Source organism: Eimeria mitis, genomic scaffold (assembly GCF_000499745.2).
Source record: "Eimeria mitis Houghton genomic scaffold, Emh_scaff18, whole genome shotgun sequence".
Lineage (NCBI taxonomy): Eukaryota > Apicomplexa > Conoidasida > Eucoccidiorida > Eimeriidae > Eimeria > Eimeria mitis.
The window spans coordinates 27,265-53,035 of NW_013570119.1; the positions used below are offsets into that span (position 1 = coordinate 27,265).

The 25,771-nt window shown below is 49.7% G+C and overlaps 4 protein-coding genes across 4 annotated transcripts; all 4 read left to right on the top strand.

Moving 5' to 3' along the window:
* Positions 1-612: 612 nt before the first annotated feature.
* EMH_0016910 (uncharacterized protein) lies at positions 613-978 on the top strand (the record flags this gene model as incomplete). Its single annotated transcript, XM_013495883.1, has 1 exon — positions 613-978. The coding sequence occupies one exon, from the start codon at positions 613-615 to the stop codon at positions 976-978; it is 366 nt and encodes a 121-aa protein (XP_013351337.1).
* A 5,773-nt stretch (positions 979-6,751) lies between these two features.
* EMH_0017020 (uncharacterized protein) lies at positions 6,752-11,672 on the top strand (the record flags this gene model as incomplete). Its single annotated transcript, XM_013495884.1, has 8 exons — positions 6,752-7,681; positions 7,848-8,687; positions 9,198-9,603; positions 10,193-10,299; positions 10,414-10,518; positions 10,698-11,093; positions 11,248-11,366; positions 11,525-11,672. 8 exons carry the CDS (start codon positions 6,752-6,754, stop codon positions 11,670-11,672), a joined length of 3,051 nt encoding a protein of 1,016 aa, XP_013351338.1.
* A 4,686-nt stretch (positions 11,673-16,358) lies between these two features.
* EMH_0017130 (uncharacterized protein) lies at positions 16,359-18,696 on the top strand (the record flags this gene model as incomplete). The annotated part of the gene is made up of 3 exons (XM_013495885.1): positions 16,359-17,376; positions 17,464-18,245; positions 18,538-18,696. 3 exons carry the CDS (start codon positions 16,359-16,361, stop codon positions 18,694-18,696), a joined length of 1,959 nt encoding a protein of 652 aa, XP_013351339.1.
* Positions 18,697-19,546: 850 nt separating this feature from the next.
* Positions 19,547-20,239, top strand: EMH_0017240 (uncharacterized protein; the record flags this gene model as incomplete). Its single annotated transcript, XM_013495886.1, has 1 exon — positions 19,547-20,239. The coding sequence occupies one exon, from the start codon at positions 19,547-19,549 to the stop codon at positions 20,237-20,239; it is 693 nt and encodes a 230-aa protein (XP_013351340.1).
* Between the last annotated feature and the right edge of the window lie 5,532 nt (positions 20,240-25,771).

Sequence of the window (25,771 nt, forward strand, 5' to 3'; positions counted from 1 at the left end):
GGCATAGCATGTGAGGGACTGAGGGCTCTCTCCAGACATCTTCAGCTTAGTGGGCCGGCAGTACCTCTAGTGTTATGGATTCACATTACCTCATCGAGTGAGGGAACTTGGATCCCTACTAGGCTTCACAATTGTGTTTTTTCATCTGCATTTGTGTTGTCGTTGAGGGCAAAAAATGCAGAGCACAGCTGTGGGCATTGACTGCCGCATCTACTGACGAGAATGGCATCAAGTTCCGATGATCCTATGATCCCTAAGGCCCCAAACTCCCGTTAGTCTGGCCTTCTGAAGAGGAGTCTCTCACACTTTCTTTGCAACCCCAGCTCAGGAGCTGAACGCCCATGATACTTCGGGATAGGAGAAGGAGTTCAGCTGCTTTGGGGATGAACTCTGACTTCTAGCCTTTACTGTCATTGCAGCTCGCTCCTGTCCTTGAATCAGGCAGGAAAGCAAGCGCTACACTTGGTAGCGCCGCATGGTTCATCAAGGCAGTGGCGAGCACAAATCCCATCTCTACGTGGTGACATCATGCGTAGCTGAAAAATGATAATAAAATAAAAATTACTTTCCTTCCCGCAAGCAAAATCTCTTTCAAATTCAAGCCGCCTTCCCATGAAGGAACTGAGAAAACTTGAGCAAGGGGAGCTGCCGATAGAGCGTTACGAGCGGAAGTACCATTCCTTGGTGCACAGAAGTCCTTTGGTTGACCGGAAGCTGCTGTATAATTGGTTTATAGAGGACCTGTTGCCCCGAAAGAGGCGGTCAGCAACAAGCTGGACTAGGAAGAAAGAAATGAGGGCTGAAAGGGTGGAACTTGCTCACATGGAGTACCCTCGCGGAAAAAATGCCACTTCCACAGCCCTAACCGAAGAGGAAGACAGCAAATATGGGAAGGATCTTGATTCGGAGCCTGTTGATACTGAGGTTGTGAATCCCAGACCAGCCGAAAGCGGGCAAGAAGCAGTAACCGACAGCTGACCAGTGAACTCAACACCCAGAAAGCAAAAATGACATACCGAACGGCGCACTTGCTTCTTTTGCCACAAAGGTCACGCATTTCGAGATTGCAGCCTTATTAAAAGAAGTAGGGAAGAAAACTAGATCTCGAACAGCGCCTTCAGGGGCGCAAACAGAGCAATCAGCCAAAAGGCTTGGCCCCCACCCAACATGCGGCGCAGTGACAGGGCCGCAAGAGATAACGGCCACACCCTCAGATATGCCTCGAGTCCATTCAGAGCTTGTGCAAGTACGCAGTAAAGGGCAAGAGGTGCTCGCCCTACTCGATACGGAATGCGAAGTGGATCTGCTGTCGGAAGCGACAGCAAGGTGGTGCAGCCTACCCGCCCACTCAGTGGCGCAAGCTTTGTGGCTACGCATCGCCGATGGCAGGAAGGATACAAGAGTCGACAATACTGGCGTAAAATGCTCTCTTAGTTCCAGAACGTGGCACATTAATATGACGACGAACTTCTACCTGGGCCAGTTACAACACAATCCTACGCATGCCGTGGGTGGCCCAGCACAAGGAGCAAATGCGTTTCCCTGATGGCGGCAGAGAGGATTCTCCGCTAGGACGGGATGAGAGTGTACACATCTGAGCCGTCCCAACGGCATTAGCATCTTCTCTGGTTAGAGCAGTAGAAATTAGACCCCCAGGAAAGCGGAGCGAATATTCTCTCATGCAGTCAGGAGGCACTGAAGAGGACGAGAACGATATACATGCACTTCTTCGTGACGGTCTTGTGAAGTCCGAAATCTTATGAGATTCGTTCCAGTTCACTCCCGAGGAGCAGCGGAATTTGGTAAAACAGAGGGAACAGTTCTCAGATGTACTCAGTAACAAAGGACTACCGGCGGGCAGGCCACTCATCGCTCAATGCGCAGCATAGAATTCATTCCCGGCGCAGCCCCAAACTCCGTTCGAAGTTGCTGGCTACCCGCACGTCTTGACGAGCAACATTAAGCGGCAGGCGGATGAACTCCAGATAAGTCAAACGCTGAGTATACCACTGAACCATGTAAGCGTTCGAGAATTTGGTCAATCAGGGGTATGGTAAACTTCTCTCTCATTGTGATTTTGCTGAGCGTTTGCACCATCTGCCGTCCTTTTTCTTTGCCAACACCGAAGTGCGTCCAAAACCGCTAGTTGACGGCTGGATGTTGCCTTTTCTAAGAAGTATTTTTACAGATTCCAATTCATCCGGAGGACAGGCACAACACGGCGTTCCACCCTCGCCCTCGCAAGCTGGAGAACACATGTATGCCATTTGGAGTTGTGAACGCACCTGCCAAACTACAGCGGCAGGTAAATCGCGACTTCTTGCTGCCAATCACCGAGGATTGGATGGTAATACACATGGATGATGCGCTTCTGCCACAATGTGCAGGAGTACTTGCAGCGTCTCCGGCGTGCCCTGTTAATACTACGCGAGAAGTAATGGTTTGTGAAACCGCATAAGTGTCCGTTTTTTTGTGCGAACAATCAGTTCGTACGGTTCGGTCTCTCTGTCGCAGCGGTTGAAAGAGAGCTAGCTAAGATCGACGCGATTTAGAGGTGGCCACTACCACTATACGTGTAGTGAATACTAACTACAATCACGGCGACAATGCCGTGCTCGTTGTGACATGAGTGAGGGTTGTATGAACAGTGGAAGTGTCTGTGCGTGCTTATTGATCTGCATTGTGTATAACACTGGTGAATGCATTAAACATTCTTAATGAAGTGACCATTGGTATGGCTATGAGGGAGGCTGACATGAGCCTTGGTGCAAAAGGTATTGCAACATGCTACGCCGTCCCCTCTCCCAGCCCCAGAGGCCGCAGTGTCTGCTCTAGTGGGGTTGCTAAAGAGAACAATTTTGGAGAAAAAACTGAGATAACTATTTTCCTTCAGCGTTTGTTAGTTTGTTATGCTGTTGTCAGAGTATGATAGATATTGCTTGCCAGCTCGCTACACTCAGCCGTGGGGTTCTATGGATGAGCCGCACAGTAGTCCTTCAGAGATACAACCTAGTAATACGTAAAGCTAACTGCAAATATTTATACTAAACAGAAATACTCTAAATGACTTTGAACAGATCTCAACAAAGCATGTGAGGGACTGAGGGCTCTCCCCACATCTCATCAGCTTACAGGGCCCGCAGTACCGCTAGTGTTATGGATTCGCATCACCCCATCGTGTGAGGGAACTTCGATCCCTACTAGGCCTCACAATTGTGTTTTTTATCTGCTTTTGTGTTGTCGTTGGGGGCACAAGACGCAGAGCTGCTGGCAGAGACTAGTGCATCTACTGACGTGAGTGAGATCAAGTTTCGAGGGCCACATGATCCCTAAGGCCCCGAACTCCCCTTGGACTGGCGCTTCTGAAGGGGAGTTTCTCACAGTTGCAGCGCACCTCGCTGCACGTAATGATGCAAGAAAGCCTGTCATGCAGGTACAACCAAGTTTTCTTTGCAGCATGCACTAGCTCTCTCCACACGAATTGAGCATCTGTATTTTGCATGCAAGCGGCCTACCAAGATCCAGCTAGCGGTCCTGTGCTAACTCCGGACAGAGGTTTTTACATCCTTGGTTGGCCTCAAGGGCTCGTCCGGAGTGGTGAAGCAGAGATAGAGGCGAAAGACCTCCTAAAGGAAATTTCAGGCAATAGAAGAAATTGCGGGCCCAGTAGTGAGTACACGGCAAGCTTCCGATGAAGGAGCCTCGGATCCTTCTCATTCATCTGTTTTTCTGGAATGAGCAACAGCTGCAGGCATAAGGTGTGTTGGAGCAGTTGTCTTCTGTCCGTTCAGAAAACTCTTCCCCTAATAGATGACATCACCTTTTGTGAGTCATTTAGCTGCATTGCGTATACTACGCTTCTTCCAGTGCGGCGTGGCCCCCACCCATTGCTCGCCTTCCAGGTGGAGGGTATATTATGCTCCCTCTCCACTAAACGAGAGAGGAAAAGACAGAATCTGACAAGGATTTTAGCAGAGATACATTATGAAGTTTTTCCTTCTCTTTAGTAGAGGTTCACTTGAGGCTACAGTGCGCTATACTCGAAACCGCCCATACGCGGGGGGCGGTTCGCAGCTCGCGCCTGTTACTCTTAACAACCCACTGCTACCAAGTGTAATGGGAGTCTTCGACATTAGATGAGGACTCTCAATAACTGATTTAAAGTCAAAATGCTCCAGAGGAGTTAAAAGAAAATGCGGCTAATCTCCCCGTCAACCTGGTGTCGCCCTGGGCACAGCGACACACACCCCTGGAACTAGTGCGGTGAGGACGGAGGCGGTCATAAGTTATAGCACTGCTTCTCACGCCTCCTTCTCCGAGGCAAGCACACATGCAAAAAGGCGCAGCCTCCTTGCATGCAGTAAGACTGTAGACCATTGTTAAAGACTTACTTAGCATTCGGTAGCCGCCCTGCGCCCGCTTAGAATTAGGCATTCCCAGTTCAGGGTAGACCCACCAATGGGCCCATTCCTTCTGTCCGCCTCAGCTTGAGTAAGCACATTATCAGCATACTCTGCGAACACGAGGCGGCCATCTAAAGCAAGGCTAACTGTATCCTGCTGCCTTGTATTTATGGTGTTCAGCTCAGATTCCCATCGTAGCGTCTCCGACGATGATCTTGTAACAGCAAAGAACACGGTTACCCGCTGAAAATTCACCAAGTCCTGCCTTTCAATTGAACTAGCCTGAGGTCCTGCTTTTAGCGAACACGTAGGTGAGCGTATATTTTGTCAGCTGTGACTACGAGATTGTAAGCCCGAGTTGGGGCTTGCTCGTCACCCCTATGGAGACAAACACGTAAACAGGGCAGGAATCATCTCCTAGGGGCCCCAAAATTCTGTTTTCGTATAAATGTGTGACAATTCCTTTAATTCGGTTCGCAAAATCGAAGATATTTTTATACTTCCCAACTTGAGCCGTTTCTACTCTCTAGAAACGGCCAGTTTTCTGCCGTCCCTCAGCAGCCCGAAATCTGCGTATAGCCAAGGGGTGCAGGTAGTAGCTATATTTTATTGGCGCTGCATAGTCTAGACTATCAAGCTGCAAGGAATGTGCTCGCTGCCAACGGTGTTCTCTGCCCCATTCGCATGGTAACAAATTGCAGTTCTCACATCCTCGTGAACAGCGCCCCCCGTACAACACCTAGGTGTCCAATCCTTCAAGCTGTTACCCAGGTACTGCTGCAACAGAGTAGTTCCAGGGCATATGAGCTAAGCGTGAGTGATNCGTGATGATTTTTTAAGGCCAAGGTGCACGTGTCTAGCCTTTTTAAATGATCCTTAAGGATACTTATCCGCAAATCCTCAGTCGAAAACGGCCTGTAAGCCTAGTTTCTAGGGTACGCTACCAATTGGAGAATCAATAAGCATATTTGCCTGTCAACTTATTTGCGGTGCACCGTGACTTTGCACTGCATTCTAAAATATCCAGGAGCTAGATACTCATTCTCAACTCCACAAAACCCTTTGAAAATACCGCAATAAAGCCCCCTTGAAACGGTTCCCCATGCCTCCGTCCGTAGCAGAGAAGCAAGGAGCTATCGCTTGCATCAGACCACGTCCCATTTGAACAGGAGAAGAGCCGACATACCTGCTATCGCCCCGCCAGCCACTGCCCTGCGGGTCTTTACAGAAGGTCTCCAGAGGATTTCCTCTTTGTGCAGGGAACGGATCCCTTGCACAAACTCAAGGGAACTCAGGTAGTCAGACCTATCCTTCCTTATATAGGCCCTAGACCTACAATCACTCCATGAAATACCATTTAAATCGCATCTTAGAGACGAACGTTCTTTCCGAGCTTCCTGGTATCCGTACAAGCCAGAAAAACTTACATAATTCCGGGGGCACGAGACAGCCTGTGGAGCGTAGACACACTAAAGCTATCCATCTTCAAGTAAAAAAGTTTATCATAAATATCCCCAACTTTCAGGTTCCATTTTCTCTTGTGGGGCTGGCATCCTGCCTGTGCTCTCCTTTAGTGCATGATTGCTGACTCCTGAATGGTCGTGCCAGGCGCACAACTTTGGTGGAACCCTATCAATTCTAACGGTTTGCTTTCTAAGTGATATTTACTACATATAATCTCTAAATGATGCCTTTTTGGCTAAACTTCAGGCTTACGTAGCATGGCAAGGCCTCAGTAGACCTCTGCTCAAGTGAGGTAGCTTAGGGAACCAGGGGTGTGTGGGCCATTAAGGCCAGCTCGGCAGTTTACCGTGACTTTGTTAAGGCCTGCACCGATTTGCCATCAGAATTACTTCCTTACCTATGTTTATCCCCTTTGGGGTAGCACGTTACTCGGGAGGTTTCTGCGACACTTTGGAAAGGTTCGGCTGAATGGGCACTTGGCGACGGCTGGGCCCTGTACAGACTTGAGCTTTTCTTGTTGCCCTCGTGCTTATGGAAACGTTTCTAACCAACATACAAAACCTCTGCAAGTGGGATTGAAAATATCCTTATCCTCAAAGGGTGTGCATTAATGCATCTTAAGGGCACCAAGGAGTCCTGCGTTGTTCGCCATCTTCCTCGTCCCTTTGGACGTTTCGAAGAGAGCTGGTGAAAATATGGCATATAGTCCAGCTTCCAGCGATGCATATAAAGACGAGCCTTGCCGTCTTCTGGCATCTTCTCGCTTTGGGGCTACGTCCGCAAGTGTTGAAGCAGATGCAACGCAGAGTGTCCCTAGATACTCTCTTACTGAGGATACGCGTAAGCCGACTAGAAGCCTAGTGTCATCTTTTGTTAGCTGTGAGATGCCGCCTATCCCGTTCAGCAGCCCTGAGCATTCTCCCGCAGCCAGCTCGATTCTGTCTCCTCCGCTGACCAGCCAGCACTCAACGGAAAATGTCTTATCATCGACTGTCGTTCCGTGGTTACAGTGCCCAGTTGTTCCCTCAAGACACAGTGAGGGGCAGATACAAAAGCACGGTTCTGAACATGACGCCAACAGCAAAGCTTCAGTCTTTCCGCATGCCTCATCTACAAACAGCCCGCCATACCCAGGGCAGCGGCTTGTTCTGCCCGCCATAGCTGAACCCTCCGCAGAAGACTGCACCAGCGACTCATCTGTCTCCACTTCGCGAGAAGGCACAGACTCTGCGCCCAGCAGGTGGCTTAAAAATGTTTCCATTGAAGTTGCACAGGATGTGCGGGTAGAGAAAGAGTTGTATGCTCCAACGAAAGATCAGAAACTATCAGTTAAACGAATGGTAGTGAGACAAGTTGAGGACTATCCCACGAAAGACAATACAAGCTCTTTATTTTGCCCTTGCCAGAGCTCCAATGTAGCACAAGGCACAGCCGCTTCATGGACCTCTTCCTACGAAAAGACAATATCTGGTGGACTGCATAGTCAGTGGAATGTTACAGAGTCATCTAAAAACGACATGAGCTGCCATTCATTTGGAGGCTCACCAGCACTCTGTGAAGGCCCTGAAACTTTTGCCGCTAGTGCCACACTGGCGAAGGGAGGAATCGGTGTACGGTCTGGGAATGCTATGTCGTCTTTGGAGCACCTAGACGATGCTGATGATGGTCGGGCTTGGCTGGATCATCTAGAAAAGCTTCGCGGGGGTGCTCCCAAGGAAGAGTATAAAAGGGAGAGGTCACGGGTAGTAGATGCTCTCATTCGAAGAGCCGCTACGTACCCAAAAGTTTCCGGCATATATTTTGACAAGCATCAGGTAAGCAGACGCGCTTCCAAACACTCGTTTGCTGCTACGTTTAGCAACAGTTTTATATAAAGGGCCTGCTACTGATTTTCAAAAAAATTAGGTCTCAAATGCCCCCGTGGGCTTTCAGAGAGCTTTTAGGCATTGTCACGTCACTCTTAACTGTATTTCTTCGCAGTTACGTTGGTCTGTGGGATGGGCCCACAATGGCCGCAGAGCGGCAAAGTACTTCCCAGTTAAACTTTTCGGAATGCGCGAGGGGTATGACATGGCAGTAAGCTTCAAATCCACCAAAACAGTGCTTCTGGAGCCATCGACGCCACTTCTGACGAATCCTGTTCAAGGTGCAGAGGGTCCAACCAGCTCTGTGAGGCACACCGATGGCAACTCCAATAAAGCATCACTAGCAGTGGTTACAGCCTCTCGTGCGGAGAAGCCTTTGTCTTCCTACACAACCGATGCGCCGGTCACTTTGTCCCTTCAGCCGCAGCCGGCAATTGCGGGCCCCAGCCTGTGCAACCGCACGTGGCAAGAAAGATTACGAATTTGCTCACCATGCTTTTCAGAGATGCCTCTCACTACACCGTGTCTTATGGTCACAGCGAACAGCCAAACATCCTCGGATAGAAAAAATGTAGACGTCTCAGGCACCGCCACTACTAGAACTGGCGTCCAAGTTCCCGGCCATAACTCTGAATTAGTGACGCCACCAATGCAAAGAATTTCCGTTTCTGGTGGCAGTGATAAGGGAGAAAAGCTGAGTCAAACGGCTGATGATCATGCTTCAGCTCCCAGCTCTCCTGGCGGGACTACTCATGGCGAGCTGCATAGCCTACCTGGCTTCCGGCCGCAGCAGTCACAGTGGCCATTCACTTCAGTCCTTGAGTTAGACCAACTTAAAGTCCCTTCTCCCTGCACAGCAGTCAACAGAAAAACGGAACCCCAAGCAGTAGTGGAAGGCCGCCTAATTGCTTCAGGCGCCTGCTACTTGAATAGGACGCAGGAGCCCACACCACAGGTACCCGGAATGGTAGCGCCAGCTGCCCCATTTGCTCCTCATCGCCCACATGTTTCTGGCCAAATCAGGGACAGTTCCAACTCAATTACTTGCCGAAACTCCCGGGAATTGTGCTGTGCTGAAAATAACATGGAGACGGGTGTCTCATTCGTATCAGCAGCTCCTAGGGTCGGCAGCCGAGATAGTATGGCTACGCAAAGTGAACGCAACTGTCCGTCGCTGTCATCAATCTCGTACGAACAGTCCCCAGCCCAAGAAACGTTTCTTTCCGCCGCATTAGTTCCTCTGGCACATCATGAGAACCCAGTGAGTACTTGCACAGGAGCAACAGGGACTCGCTACTAGCCACAAACTTTCAGTCCAATCGGTTCATGTTCCACCTAATTCTCTCTGTAATTTCTCATCTNGTAACCAGGCGTATTTAGCTTTTATGGCACGACAATACTCACTCCTATCGTGCAATTCACTTGTTTGAGTACGTTACTGCTCGGTGTCTTCGTATATTTTCAGCGGGGAGCACCAGGCTTGTCTGGTCTGCACTCGCGCGAACTCAATGGGCTAGGCCCTACTCAAGATGATGCCAAACCTGGTGACCTTCCATCAGCAGTGAAAATGCTTCGACCACCTTGCAATCCTCTTCAAGATGCTAGCCCTTCTCATACGGCAGAAGTGGGCAACCTACCTGCTACGGGAGCCCGTAGAGGGTCACTTTCCTGTCATCAAAACGTTTTGAAGGCAAATATTCAAGAAAAGGAGCTTCTAATGGGTACAACTCTGAGATACGATCGCCTACGGTTGCAACACTTTCAGCAAATTCACCACACGCCAGGCATCCACTTTGACAAGCACTCTCTCAGATGGAAGGCGACGTGGTACGACATATCGGGGCACAGAAAAGCCAAGTATTTCCCCATAGGTGAGAGCCAAATAGGTATATGTGCTGCATTGTTCACGCTTCCAGGCAACCAAAATTGTTTGCTATATTACGGTTGAAGATACTGCTTCTGCAACTGAAACACATAAAAAAAGGCTCTCGCAACAAAATCAGTTACATCAGATGTGCCTCCCCGCTTCTTGTTTCAGCACGATACGGCTTTGAACGTGCCAGATTGCTGGCTATACATACACGCCTGACAAACCATATACCAAGAGGTTCAAGGTACAAGGAAAAGACAATCTCAGAAGGCCTGACACTGCAGGTGTTGCCGCAACAAGGGTCTGATATTCCATTCGGACAAAGTTCATCCTGCGTTGCAACTGCTGACTCATTGCCAGAAAGCAATACAGCTGACGATTCGCCCTTGAAGGAGCATTTAAATACGCAGCATCAAAAAGTTGGACCCTCTAGCCTCCTCGGAATGTCCAACCGTGAGCCTTCGAGGAACGCGGAATGCATACAGCGTTTCATATGTAAAGGCACTGGGGATGATTTGTCCGTAGAATGTGTGCAGCTTGAAGCACTACTGAACTTACCATGCTGCGGGCTCCATGTTATTCCACTGCAGCAATTGGATCGACGGCAGATGCTTCAGCCAACCGGCACCTCGCCGCGCTAAGCTCACTTACAGACGGCGGATATGATGAAGAAAGAGACAGGCGGCTGTCAAAAGCGGTAAGGCACACCTACCTCTATAGTCCCTACGGTCTTTTTAGGAGACTGTCCTAGTATGACTGGGCCATCTGCAAGTTATGCAAGTCGTACACTGCTGTGGAGGACTTATTTCAGCCTTCCCGAGTGCTCATACGTCACGCTTCCAGACTTGCGCGCGTGCCCGGCATCTGGTTCGACAAGAAGCAACTGCGATGGGCCTGCACATTTACAGATGTCCAGGTAATCATTGGGCATGCACGTTTGAAGACGTCCAGGTGGTGATTAGTGCTTACTACTTCTCGTCGTTCGTAGGCGAATTGGCAAGTTGTACATGCAAATTGGCCTGGCGGCTGAAGTTCAGATCGTGCGTTTGATGGAAGGGGTTGCCGAAACGTGTTGTGTTGCTGTTCTTCTTGCAGTCTGGAAAGCGTCGAGCAGAGTATTTTCCAATCCGTCACTTTGGATTTCTGGGGGCTCGCCTACTGGCCGTAAATGCTCGTAAAAAAATGGAAAAATTTCGTTCGCAAGCGAATGTTAATGCTCAAGCAAATGAAAAGTTTAAAAAGGAAAGCATCAAACATAATGACGTATCCGGTGTTGGTGAAGACACCATGGGAGAGGTGGACAGCTTTGAAAGTCAAATAGCAAAAGAAGCAGGTGTACAGGATCTGTGGAATAAATATGTACTTGAGACACTTCAGCGCAAAGACGTTTCAAAGGGTCGCCATGCTTCCACAACCGACAGTACCTTTTTCACTCTTGCTGCTGGATCGCTACGATTTGTTGACGACATAAATGACAGCGGGGCCGGCTGGGTAAGCTCTTTTTATTCGTTTCTCAAGCGCCAAAACAATCAGAAAGAGAATGCTTTGCTGCTCATGTAATAATTGTAATTTTGATTGGCAAGAGGAGTTGAGAAAAGGGATACCAGTCCAAGGTACGCCGCTTCCACTAACATGTTCTTATCAGGCTGACGAATATTGCCAGGCAACTGAAAGCAGTCACCCCTCAGCGGAACCGAAGAGCGAAGTTCTATCTAGCCAGGAAGAAAATGTCCGCAACCGATTAAAATCAGGTTTATTCTGTTGGTTAGATGCATATATTTTCCATTAAAAAATTGAAACACGGCAAATTTGTTACAAAGCGTCCCATCGGGAAGCAGCCGCGGTACACCATTTTCTCAGTCGCCTTGCTTACTAACTGTCTTTACGAGGCTCCACTTTCAACCTGGTATTGCTGCGTGCAGGACAGAGGAGGCCTGCTTAAAACACATTCGGAAACCATTCTTTCTCTCGGAAGAGAGGCTATCCGCTTCCTTCTCTGCGACTTGCGCTCACACTGTCTTAGTGGTCTTGCTTCTGGTTTGTCGCCAAGAGAATCCATTTTCCACATGACCGTTTTACATCAGCATGCATTATGGGTCGAGAAAGCCGAGCATTGCCAAAGCCTTGAGCAGTATTTGACAATTTTCGCCAGCTGCATCAAGCATATGAAGTTGCCTAGTCACCTTTGCCAAGCTGAACAGAGACGGCTACTACAGAGCATTGCCGCTCTCGCAGTGCCTGCCTGCATAAGTAACTAATTAACCATAATCAGAGAAAGAATGCGGCTGTTCCGCTATGGAGTGTGTGTACTGGGCTAAAATGCGCATAACAGGGAGCTTGATGTCTTCTTTAAGCATCGACGGAATTGACATTAGATCGCAGGTTTTCTCAAATACTTGCTGAGACGACGAGTGCTCTAAATCCGACAAGACTACAAAGCGAAATATGCCAGCACAGTAGACTTTGGTTTCATCTACTCTGGCTTTTCCCTAATCGCAGTTTTCCTTCACTCACAGGTGAAACATTTGCGCTTGCAACTGTTCTCGCCACCGGCAAACCTTGGCGAACTCTCAAAATTAAAGGCAGTTTGCCTCTCTGTGTTTTGACACTGAAGCGAAGCCTTCTACGCCCGCCAACTGCCATCCATTCCACGGACCCCTAAACCATTTTCCCTCCATCGCAACGCTAACCCTGTCTAAACGCGCATAGAACGTCTCAGCCTGTTCACTACTGTCCTTCTTAATATTGCTGAGGCGAATATACGGGTTTATCGGCTGGGGGATGGTCTAAGAATCTTGCTTCTTCTCCCGCCACTGTTCTAAAATTCATATCCACGGCGGGCTGACGGCGGACGGCTCGTATTCGTCGATTACCAAAGCAGAGGCAAAGAAAGAATGGAACTTCCAGGAAAGGGGCTTACAATGAGCTTTTCCTACCTGCTCCGTTCACCAACTTGGGAACCAACGACACTGAAGGGTCGTTTGTTCAGGAGCCTCAGGCAAACCGCTTGAAATCACCAGCATCTGTGGATACACTTTTGGGAGTGGAACAGTCGAAGCTGCTGGAGTTTCATCAGGCTGAACTGTACTGCTACGTTTTGATTCCGTCCCCTTAGACGGCGTCGTTAACCCAAAATACAGCCAAAATTGCTTCTAAACTCCCCAAAAGCTACCTCGCAGTTCTGGAACCCAGCGCTGTAACGAGCAGCTGCCCGAAAAAACCAAGGCAAGCTCGTATATACTTTCAAAGACTCTGTTGAATTGGTGTGGGTTCAACCACGCAGCTTAGCCTTTCCGCTCGTAATTTCACTGCATTCGAGGATAGAGATGTCCAAAAGCGTTGCTGCACATTTTGCTTTAGAGGCGAAATTTGAAATGATTACGGAGCAAACAGTACTATGGCACCTACGAGTGGAGATAGCAAACACTACTGTATCGATGCGTGGTTTAGCACGTAAATATCCACTAGCCTAGAGTAATGGGCTGGCCATTCCTTACGATTAGTCACTTGCGGAGGCTATTGCTTGGTGTGAAGCGTCATCTCAGTATTCACTAAATCGAAGTAGCTTTTAAGGAGCTTACTTTAAGCACACCTGGATATCATGACTACTAATGACCGCTCGCTTGCTCAGCGGTCCTTGCTGCCCGTATTAGGTCCCGCGCCCCTTTGAGATCAACAACTGTACTACCGACATTTCCCGTGCTCTGAGGGCACTCTAGAAGTGGGCTTGGCTTTCGTAGACTACGGCCTTGACTGATTTCAGGTTTGCACACGATGCGTGATGCTCTATGCAGCCATCGCACCTCAGGAAACGCTACCTAAGTACAATATGCTCTTCCCCACAAAGTAGGACGCAAATGAACTCCGCGTTCCAGCACTTAAATGAATAGTCTACACGAAGTTAAACCGAGGCATACCCATCAATTTATGGGTGGAAACATCTATTACAATACTGTAGTCCAGGAGGCTGCGGACATATGCAATAAGTGCCAAACAACAGATGGGTAAGTGCACACAAAGCATATGTAGGCCAGAACCTACAACTACAATGGCTGCTTATTTTCTTGGCTCAGCTGCCTCCTCTTTGTGGACCACGGTGGGGCACAGAAGCTCGCTGGGGCTGGGCCGCAGCCCCGTCCATAAAGCACACGCGAAAACTGACACTGGCGCTGGCATCTATAGAAAAAGCTACAGCCGGCATTGATGGTGGAAAATGGTTGTTATTTTGTAGTAGTGGAAAAATCTCGACTATTGCACGAGGCAAGTTTGTCTCGTCAAAACATTTTTCACAGTGTCTGTTCGGAATAGCTCGGCAGGATCGCCGTTAGCGGATGTTCAATATTCACNTGTAAACTGACGGTATGGGAGGGAATATAACGTTGCCGCTGTGTAGGTGCAATATAGCCTCTTGAGACTCCCGTGTCTGGAAATACTTTTTATACATGACATGAAACTGTGCGTGCTCCCGTGTTCGCAAAAAAAATAAGGCTGGCAGTAAAAACAGACTCTTGAGTTGGAATAGCATGTGCGGCGCTGGAAATCCTCCTGGCTTTTATCTGTTCTGCCCTGCTGAAGACGAAACAGCAAGACATACGAACCCCGTTGCATCCATCGCCGCAACCCTATTCAATCCGCAATGGGTTTGGCACGGTTTCCAAATATACTAGGCAGATCACTACTATGAAAATTAGGAAATCTCGTGGGGCAGTTCAAACAGGACGGGATATCGTATTTCTCCTCTTCTGGCCCTTTAGCCCGTCATTCACCATCCGAGTTTCGCTGTCACAACTCATCTGTTTAGACTGGCTGTAGAGTTGTTTGCTACCATTTTCTGTCCTCATCCCAAGCTGGCCAGCTAGCCACGGTTTTCCTGCACGCTGGTTCAGATAGGTGCTCCTCTAGAGCACTATAAGCCCAGAATGTCGCCCTGCGAAAAGGTTGCAACTGTTGTACCCCTCTAGATATCCTACACAGGCCCCTGGAATAGCTGGAAGTGACAACTCACCTACTAAGCCGGAGACAGTTCAACTGAGAGTGTATTTCGCCTCTCGTTGCTCTGCCACAGCCTCCAACCGCGAAGATTCCTTCCCTCTTTCAGTCTTCCTGGTGCTCTGTGAAGTTTGCTCACGATGTAAATCCGCTCTACGAGAGCGCCACGATCCTGGAGGCCGGGGCCGCAAAGGCCCTATTTTCTCGCCAAACTGAAAGCACAACAACAGCGAAAACTTACGCTTGCCGAATTCATCCTAGCTTTATGTCGACCGGTGGAAGACCTTGCCACTTTCTTCGCTCGTTGTCCTACACCAGCTCATCTATGAAGGGAGATGTTTTTCAAGCACTTCTCATCGGGCCATAAAATCACCGAGAGGTAAGCTAGATGCATTCTTCCTTTCATCAATTTGTATCGGCGGTTTTTAATGCCATGTAAGGGTCGGCGAGCCACAGAATTAGCTGAGGTAAAGAGGCAACAGGATCTCTCTGTCTCTTCCAACCTCAAAATATGACGAGATTTCTACCGGTTCGAAAGCAATAACAAACCATTCAAACTTACGTTAAGGGAGTCTCAGCCCGGAATTTCCTGCCATCACTTTCAGCTGTGACTGTGTATTACCCTTGTGCGTTTGCAGTCGGAACAAATCGGTTGTCATCTATTGTTTTTTCTATGTGGGGCCCTACCACCGCTCCTCCTCAGTGGAGGCATTCAGTTGAGGTCTCTACAACGATAAGCTGTGATGATTCACACTTAAAACCTTCCTCAGACGGATCAATTCTTCTCCAAGGGCCCATTGGGTTAGGGTCCGGCGAGGAGGACGTACTCCAAACGGAGAAGGCAGAGAGCGAGGGTGAAGCGGAATACAATGGGGGAACTGTAATACCTGTTCCAGCTGAAACAGCGGCTGATGGGAGTAACAATTGTGACAGAAATAGTAGCACGAATTGCTTTTCGCTTGTAAGGGCTGTAAAGCCTGAGCGGACGCTGCCGCTCCCCCCCGGTGGGCAGAATGAGGGATTGTTGGGATGCCACGACTNGTAAAGCCTGAGCGGACGCTGCCGCTCCCCCCCGGTGGGCAGAATGAGGGATTGTTGGGATGCCACGACTCTAGTTCGACTGGCCACGGGCATTCTGAAAGCTCTCGACTGGCAATCCATACCACAGCGCTTACTCAGAAGCTGAAAGTTTCCCCTGCTGTCACTAGCGAAGGCTCCCAATGCCCTCCCCCGGTTACCACTAATGAGACTTCACCACCGTGCAGCCCCGCTCCCAACGTGTCATCTGCAAGTCCAGTCTTGCCGTATGCAGTTCCGCTTGGAAGCTCTGGGACAGCAGGGCTGGGAGGTTCAGGAGCGCGTCCCTGGACTTCTAACGCGCCACGACTGCCGATGGTTTCTATTGGAGGGGAAGCACGGGGGCCTTCTGTAGGGAGTGTCGGATGCTTTATTTCCTCAGTATTCCTCGGAACCAATAGTCACACACCTATCCTCCCAGGCGGCGCTGCCGCTGCCTCATCGGCCCTTCCGGCGGCTGTAGGTAACCGTTTTTCTGGCCTCGGATGCCCGCCACTTCTTCATCCTGGGATTTCTGTGGGAGGAAGTACTGGTGCTCTTAGTTCATGGCCTCAGCATCCCAAACAGCAGCAGCAGCCAGCTATGTGTCTTAGGCCGCATTTAGTGCATACGACAGGTCCACAGCCAACTAGAAACATGCCTGTAATTCTTACCGCCCTGCGTAGGCATCTACGATCACTAATCCGTATAATGTACAATAAGCAGTATGGGAGGACGCATTTTGAGAGCGCTGCCGTGCAAGAAGAGGCCAGCATTCAAAAGGAGAGAGATCGTGTAATGTATCGCCGTGAAAGCGGTAGTGGATGCGGCGTCTCAGTAAGCCTCAATGAGGAACACCCTCCTGCCTCATGTTGTCTAAAGGGCCTCATCAACGGGAGCCAAGCTGAATTCGCACAGTGCTCAGCAGCTGTGGACATGCAAGATGTTCCTTCAGCCTACAAAACCAAGGCCCAAGAAGGATCCTTGATTCCTCCTGGAAGGCAGGGTAATGGATTGAGGAACTCCCCTAACGTTAACTCTCAGCTGCGCCCTCCATCCCCTGAAGACGAAGTGACAGAGTCTCAGGACGACACACCTGAGACTGCTGCTGTCTCGTGCACAGTGCGCAGGGGAACAGCAACAGTCCAGCTTGCCGGTAGCTCAAGCGACTCACCACTGTCACATTTGAGTAGTGTCGAAGGAGCTGCAGAAAGTTGGGAAGGGCAACGATGTTTCCACGAGGAGCACCTGGATGCTTGCTCCTTAAGTGAGCTCAGTGAATACCTCCAAATTTTTTCTTCATTCTTGTCTCTATCCCTTTCTGAAGTTTCTAGACAAGCGCCGGCCACTTTGCAGCACGTCAGGCTTCAGTTATTGCTGCTGCGAAACAGTCACCAGCAGCAACCGCATCGACAGCGTCAGGCAAAACAGATTCTCCAGCGGTGGCCTCCAGGGCTGCAGTCTTCCGCCGTCGGAGGATCTGATGGTGACGATGACGAACCTTCTTTAAACAGCTGTGCGGAGGCGGCGCTATCACCAGTAGACGCCTGTTTGCACGCTTCGGCATCTGGGGCAACCCGCCAATCGGTGCCATTTGGCAGTACTAACTTATCCTTTCTCTCGTCCTTCTCCTCTTCTCCCAATTCCCAGGTTGATGTTGAGGCACCATCAATAGCAACGTCCGCTGTACAAGGGGAAAAGACAGCAAACGGCGGTGCTGTCTCCGCAGGTAGGAAACCATCCCAAACTTCAGCTGCTCTACTGGTTTGCCTACGGATGTCTGGACTGGGACATTTTTGTGTATTTATTTCCGCAGGTGAGTGCGAAGCGGGACCCCAGCCAACAGGAGTAAGAACTTCAGAATTTCCCTCGTCTTCAGTGGATGCATTCAGCGTGGATGGGCCTCCAAGCAACGGCAGCAACGCAGCAACCATCGGTACACCTACGACAGTTCCAGACTGTCCAGTACCGCCTCCAGTCCCCACGACATTTGTCACTGCAACAGCGAACGATCAACCTGGTGTGCCAGCCGGACTTCCTCCCTGTAAGGAGAAGTTACCGCTGCAGTGGAATTCTGATTGTGGAGGTGCAGCAGGCGCAGCAACAGTACCAGCCGCAGGCTTGAGGTGGGCTCCCCTGACAGGGACTGCTATTGGCATACGACTGCACAATCTCATTGGCGGGACATCATTGGGCCTGAGTAACTCCCTTTCGTTGTCTGGAAGTTCCGGGGGGGCGATTCAACACAGCACAGAAACACCCGCTGGGCCATCACTTACTGCAAACAGCAGCTGCGGGGTAGGAGGCGTTTTAGAAGGAGGAACGGCTACTCTAGCGCTTGCCCCCGGCCCCCTTGAATGGATTCGTGACGGTGCGGCAAATACAACGAGTAACCAGCCGATGGGAGTTCCCGTATCTCCTTATGCATTTTTAAGTAACGGGCACTCTCAGAGCCCCGAGAATACCCTACAATTCGCGAGGACGGTGCACAGTACTCGCGGCTCCTCTAACGCATGCGCCACAAGTCCAGCAGACCTAGGACTAGTAATCCCCGCTGATGGTCTTGGCCAAGGTAGGGCCCAGAGAGGCAACGTCCAGGTGACCTTTTCCCCTCAGATGGGGGCCTGGGTGGTTTGCTGTGCACGAGGTTTGCTACAGCAAAGCAGAGCATTTTCCGTTGCAACCCTAGGGTTTGAGGGGGCGAAAAAGACGGCCCAGCAATACGCAACCCATTGTACGTCTATCTTGCAGTGTTGCAGCGAGCTGGCCGTAAATCCTGTTGCCTAGCTCAAGTGGCCTATCTATGCTCGGAATTATCATCAAGGGTCTCCTGCTCTGATTGTTAGAACCTATAAAATATCTTATTGCTATGTTTATGCTGTTGGCGCAGGCCGGAGACAGTGTTCTTCCAAGCGTGCATCCGATCGGGGCAGCAAAGGGAAGGGTTGTGAGGCGAGAGAAGACGGCACGAGAGGTGGAGCACGAGGTTCTAAGGATACCAGCAGAAAAGCAAGCAGCGCCGTCACACCAATCCCCCAAGTTACTATAGGACTTGTTGGACCTCCTGGAGGAGCCTTTAATTTGGCCAAAAGCAATAACCAGGAGTTCATCCTCCCTAAGAGTGTAGGCAAATCCAGTGTCGGCCTAGATACGCCAGTTATTCCTTGCATATTTCGTGGATGAACCCTGACCGGATCAAACAGCATTTCCTCCTAAGCATATTGCTTTCTTGTAGTTATTCCATGGCAGGACAGTCTTTCTCATTGATGCTTAATGAACCGCTATTTTCCTTCTGCAGGACTTTTCAGCCAGCCGCGTGGCACGCCTCAGCCGCAGGGCTATGGAATTACCGTACGTTCATGGTGTTCGTTTTGAAGCTGCAAATTTTGCCTGGGTAGCTCAGATGAGGGGCGAGGCCCGCAGATTTCTGGTTAAAAAGCATGGGTTTGTAAAAAGCAGGCTATGCGCTATCGAGAAGATTGAGACGTGGAGGGCAGCTCTGTCTCCTGAAGCGCTGGCAAGCGAACTCAAAGGTACAAACGCAAAATCCCGTTTCAGCCCTCTGTCATGTATGTATCTCGCTGACAGGCATATGTGCAACACCTGGCTAGTGAAAACATCATTGACAAGTGCTTTTGCAGTTTTTCGCCCTCAATCAATATGAGCATTTCACCTCGACAGTTAAACATAAACGCGCATAAGTGTTTGTATGAATCATTATCTTGGTGGGACGAGCCATGAAAACTTGACTGCACAAGCCCGTGTCGTGTTCTTCTGTTGGCCATATATACTATAATGTTTTGTAATCGCGATCACCGCTTATTGTGCATTTCCTCCCTGAAGCGTTCTCCTGGAAATTTCTCAGCCTCCAAGGAGAAGTGCGGTAGGCTGCCAACTTTATGCTCGTGTTTCTCTCGGCATTGCTCATTCCCACTTATTCTTCAGCTGAGCAGGACGTTCTGGCCATGGTTCCAAATATGTGCCCGGAAGAGGCTTATCCCGAGGCGATGCAGGCTGTAGAGGAGTCTCTGCGCCTGAAGTTCCAACGAGGGACAATCATGTCATGTCGATCCAGCGGGGGTGCTTCTATAGGGCTCAAGCGGCAACGAAATCTTTGTCTAGACACTGATCGGGAGCTATCTAAAGCAAACCGTTCTCATGACACTTTTCTCGAGCAGTTCCTGGTACAGCAGCAACAGGTTATGGCCGCACAACACCTAATTTCACAACCGGGCACTCAGCCCGACGTACTTCGGCACCAATACCAGCTTCCGCAAAGCCAGTTCGTGCAAGCTTCCCACCAGCACTTCGCTGAGAACCCCCAGCAGCACCTCCTGACACAAGACCATCTGCTACGAGCCATTGCTTCACCAGGATCGAGTGCAGATCCCACACCAGGACGGGAAGAGCCAGAACAGCCGCAACAGCAGCAAATTGTTATGGCGATCCAAGGACTTCGCACACGAGGGCAAAACCAGCAGCCGCTATTGTCACATCAGTTGCCCTCAGTGGGCCCTACAGTGCATGGGATGAGCCTCCAGCAGCAGATTATGGGCGCAAATAGTCAACAGGCCAGAACAACACCTGAATGAACGTATCGAACGTCCGACCGACCCTTGCATCGCTCACCTGTATCCCATCGGGAGAAGCAACAAAATTTAAGCATGACCTAGTCTTCCGAAGTATATTCGTTTTAAGAACAAAAGCGGTCTTATTTTTACGCATGCATTCGTACTGCAAACGTGTAGTAAATCGTGCAAAAGAGAAAAGACAAAATAAGTAATTTTATTTGTGCCAGGCGCCCGAGTCGACGGTCTCCAATATGTTGACGACACCTACACCCGTTGCCAGACGAAAGGAGACACAGTTCAGGTATCAGCAAGTATCCTTTCACTGAGTTAATTAATGTGGAAACAGCCATCTTTGAAACTTTAATGCACCGTTCTATCAGTATAAGGGTTTCGTCCCAATGATCTGTTTTCTGTTACAATTGGAAATCCAGGTGGTACACTGCAGTGCAGTCTTCTTACATATGCATGTTGTGATTATTTAGGATTGTATGGGTAGCTACATGAAAGCATAAAGCTTCATTGTGTACCCCATTGGGAGCGTATAGTCAGGAATCCGCCGCTGCACCGGTTTTGCTGTGCATGATCTATGCTGAGAACCAAGCAAGCCCTTATTAGTTGTCTACAGTTCAAAAGTACGCGTCTAAGGGGAGCTCAGTTATGCTTGGCTGTACGGTTACGCTGCGACGGAACTTGTGGCACAACACGTTCCAACCCTCGACAACTCCTCTCCCTGCCAGCTCCTGGGCCGTGCACCCCCCACGACGCCTGGATACAGGCGGGGAGGTCAGCTACACCTTTTGGGGCTACAATGTTAAATGCGCTGGCCCTGTTGTGGTTCACGACTGCCGTAGTCTGAAATGGGGGCCTCGTGCCTGGTCGCAGCGCATGCACACCGCTGGCAGACGCTGGCTGGGAACTCCTCCTCACAGGAGCGAGCTGTGTATGGCACAGCTCGCTCCTGTGTCGGCACACAGGAAGTAATAGAATTAAAGCAAGGGGAGGGATCTATAAAACTGTAAAATGGGAAAAGCAAGATTTTCAGTGCGCATAAGTCACGGGAGCTTCGGAGTTTCTGTGTTGTTTGTTCGTCGCGCGGCTGTCCGCTGCGGACAGAGAATCAGTCAGCACCAGAGTACCAGAGTGGGAGTTCAAAGATATACGTTTTAATCTACTGCAACCAGCAGAGGATCCACGTTGTTCGTAATGCCCTAGCTGTGAGAAACTCCCCTTCAGAAGGGCCAGTGTAAGGGGAGCTTGGGGCCTTAGGAATCATGCGGCCCTCAGAACTTGATCCCACTCACGTCAGTAGATGCACCAGTCTCTGCCAGCAGGCTTGCGTCTCGTACCCCGAACGACAACACAAACGCAGANCTACGGGCCCTGTAAGCTGATGAGATGTGGGGAGAGCCCTCTGTCCCTTTCATGCTATGCTGAGATCCGTTCAAGATAACCTAGGGTATTCCTCTTTAGTGCAAATAGTTGCAGTTAGTTTTACGTATTACTACGTTGTATCTGCGAAGAACTACTGTGGGGCGCATGCATAGAACCCAACAGCTGACTATAGCGAGCTGGCACGTAATGACTATCATACTGAGACGACACCATATCAGAGTAGCAAAGGTTAAGGAAATTGGTTATCTCAGTTTATTCTTCAAAACTGTTCTCTTCTGCAACCGCACTAGATCAGGCACTGCGGCCTTTGGGGCTGGGAGAGGATGTAGTGCATGGGCACTACAATAGCTCCTCTGTGTGGCATCTAGAGGCCTAGTATCATGAAAAGAATTAAATGCTATCGAATATTTCAGGAATTAGGACATCTTTATATAGAGAAGATGCATAATAGGATCGGAGTGCTCACCAGCCAGCACCGACTTGGGGGCTGGGTGTGAGGCTGACGCTGTGATTCTGATACTGACCCTCAACGAGGGTCAGCGGGAGTTCTATTCTTCTGAGATTTCCTATGAGAGAAAACATGAACTCGAATGTATTTTGACTAATTAACGGGCTTTATAGTGTGAATAGCGAGAATCATGAGTTTAGGTAGCTAGATGCAGTGTGTGCACTTAGCCCTGTTAGCTTAGGGATTATACGTAGTAACAGCGAAGGGTCGCTGTGCACTACAGAGGAGGCAGCGTACCATGTTGCAAGCGCCGTTGCACCAAGGCTCATGCCAGCGTCTCCTATAATCATACCAATGGTCATTCCATAAAGAATGGTTAATGCATTCGCCAATGTTATATTCAATGTACATCAATAAGTACTCGCAGACATTTTCACTATTCCTACAACCCTCACTCATTTCACAACGAGCACGACATTGTTGCCGTGATTGTAGGGAGCATTCACTACACTAGCTAAGAAGGAAGAAGCGGGATTTGGAAGTGACCAGTAAACTAGACCACAGTATTGNCATTGCCATAAGGGGCTTATACCACGGACTATGTCGCCGGCAGGTAATCCAGGGAATTCCGTGAGAGACTAGTGGGAGCCAACTACTGATGTCCTGGTGCCGGGGACCAATGAAAGAGTACACATACCAGCAATCCAAACAAGGAGCATTTGTATCCTTTACAGCACGAGAAACGATATGAATTTCCATGAAGAAATGGAGTGATGCGAAGACAACGCACACCAGAGGTGCTGAAAGGAACGAGTAAAAAATTCACTCACTGCCTAGTGCTGCTTTTACGAAAATCTCTTCCTTAGCGAACACATCCACTTAATCCCCAGAAGTAGCAATACTGGCCACAGTTGAAGGAAGAGTTCTTCGAAGCAGTATACAAGGAAGCTGCTGTGTATCAGCGAGCGCGTTGAGCGGGTGTAAGGTCACCTCAGCAGCCAAGGCGGAATCCTTGAAGATTCTGCCACTGGCTGAGCGCTGGATGCATCGGATTGACATCACCTGTCGCGCAGACCTCATCACCTCCTTCGCTATACACGCACACTCCACGCATGGAAGCGAAACCGGAGGGGGATGCGGATATATGCCGGGACAAAGGGAAAGGCTGCCCATCAACTCGGGCGTTTTCCCACGATCCGGTAGTGTCAATAGGAAAGCGTGGAAAATGCCTCATGCCTTCGGAGACCTACGAACTTCAAGTGATCAGGTAGCTTGGAATTTCTTTAGACGGTGTTGGAACGAGTTTTCCACCCCACAGCACGATTATTAAGGTAACGTGATATTTTTGGGTGTCCCGTGCCAACGAACTGAACGCTGGTTTTCTAGCGATGATACAGCAGTTGGTCACATCTTTTCTGAGCAGGTGCAAATGTCAGAGAGGCCGCAACTAATCTGCTGCTTCTCACTCGGGTGCACGGAGAGAGGGACAGGAAGTAAACGGTACTTCGCTCATTCTCGCGCTGCGGTTGGAGATTGTGGCAAGCCAGTGGTTTCAACATTCCTTAATGCCCAAGCCAGTTGTTTCAACATTCCTTAGACTTCCGTGTTCAAACTGATCATCAACTGACGCCATACCTGGAGAAGAGGCTTTAGAATCACACTCCAGTGAAGGAACTCCGATGGTTTTGGCCGCTGACCGAGTAGGTCTTCGGAGTCCCGTACATAAGGGTATCACCAACATCGTTCCTGAAGCACTCTCTCTAGGCCCTATGTTCCAGCGACTGCCCTGTGACATGGCTTAAACTATCGTGCATTTGCTCCTTGGATATGAATGTCGTTAAGATGTTCATATCGAAGGAGCAAATGCACGACATGTTTAAGGAGGGAAGGCGTGCTAAGCACCACAACGGACGGTGCTTTATTGCAAAAGCAGACGGAAAAACGGATGCCGTTTTACTGCGAAAAAAGACTGGGCGTTGACCGCACTCGCTCCAGTCTTCCCTTGTAAAGAGCTGGTATCTAAAGCTCAAGATAGTGCTTAGATGGCCCTGTGATTGGCCACTAAACAATCCACACCCCGCCAGGCTTTCCGATATGTTGACAGATTGGAATGCCCAATCGGCACGAATGAATATGCCGTCGCCCGTTTAAACTGTCAGCAGTTGGCAGGGGCGACGGCATATTCCTTTGCGGGGGGTTTTGACATCAGTGCGCCTCTATGATAGCACGTAAGTGCTTCTCGGCAACTTCAGCAGCTAGATACAGTTTCATCAGTATTGTAATCCAGGCACGGCGAAGGCAGCTGCTACCCGAGTTATTAGTTGGCTATGTCGTGACGCTCGACCGAATTCTCTTAAATACGTTTCCTGAACGGAAACGCAACGTGTGAGTCCTTTTTGGCGAAGCTTAGTGTTGGGCGCCAACATTTATGGCGGCGTTACAACCGCGGGCATTCTGGGCGTTAACGGGGGAATAGGAAGCAGAAGCAGGACGCTACTGCACTATCCCGGGCTCCGAAGTGAACATAGTTTCCTGACTTAGCGGGATGCACCGATAAATGTTTTTCTGCAACGGGAAATACCAAACAAACGTACTGCGCATTATGTGCATAAAAGCTGAATATTCCAGTGATCGACAGAGACGTTTCCCCGCGTCTTCCGTCCATACGCAAACACCGACGGCTAATTAGAGCATTCAACCCTCACTCATACACAAAGATCATTGTTGCTGTATAGTGAGTGGAAGTGTCGGTGAGCCCTTATTGATGTACATCGAGTACAGAATTGATGGATATATTAAATACTCTTTACCAAGAGACGCTGGTATGACTATAGGAGAGGCAGGCATGGGCCTTTGTGTAAGCCGTGTTGCAAAATGCTACGCCGTCTCCTCTCCCAGCCCGAATGGCCGCATTGCCAGCTCTAGTGAGGTTGCAGAACAGAACAATTTTAGAGGAGAACTGAGAAGAAAACTCCCTTAACCTTCGTTAGTTTCCTTATGCTGCTGTATTAGACGATAGCTGATGCCTGCCAGCTCGCTATACTCAGCTCTGCGGCTCTATGGATGAGCCCCACAGTAGTCGTTCAGAGCTGCACTGTACTAATACGTAACAATTAGTCCAAATATCTATACTGAAGTGAAATCTTCGTCGTTATCGTTGACAAATCTCGGCATAGCATGTGAGAGACTGAGGGGTCTCCCCACATATCATCATCTTGCTGGACCAGCAGTACCTCCAGTGTTATGGATTCACATCAGCGCATCGTGTGAGGGAACATGGATCCCTACTAGGTCTCACAATTGTGTCTTTCAACTGCGTTCGTGGACACAAGGCGCAGAGGTACGGGCATTGACTGGCGCATCTATTGACGAGAGTCGGATCAAGTTCCGAGGGCCCAATGAGTCCTAAGGCCCCAAACCAACTACATAGCCTACGTAGATCCTGTATAATCCAACTAGCAGCCTTCCCGCCGGAGGGGGCTGTCGCAGCTGCTGCTCTCTCAGCCTTCATCCTAATGCGCGCCATTCGCTGTGCACTTCGAGCATTCTTCAGTCCTGCTAGAGGCGATGATGTGTGAGGAGATCCTGTGTAGCCTCCTCTGGCTATATACCACGCCCTTATTTGAGAAACTCCGCCTCTCAAGGAAGGGAGTGGAAAGCTGCTTTATGACTATGTCTGATACAACAACCCCGCTAGCTCCTCACCAGTGTTT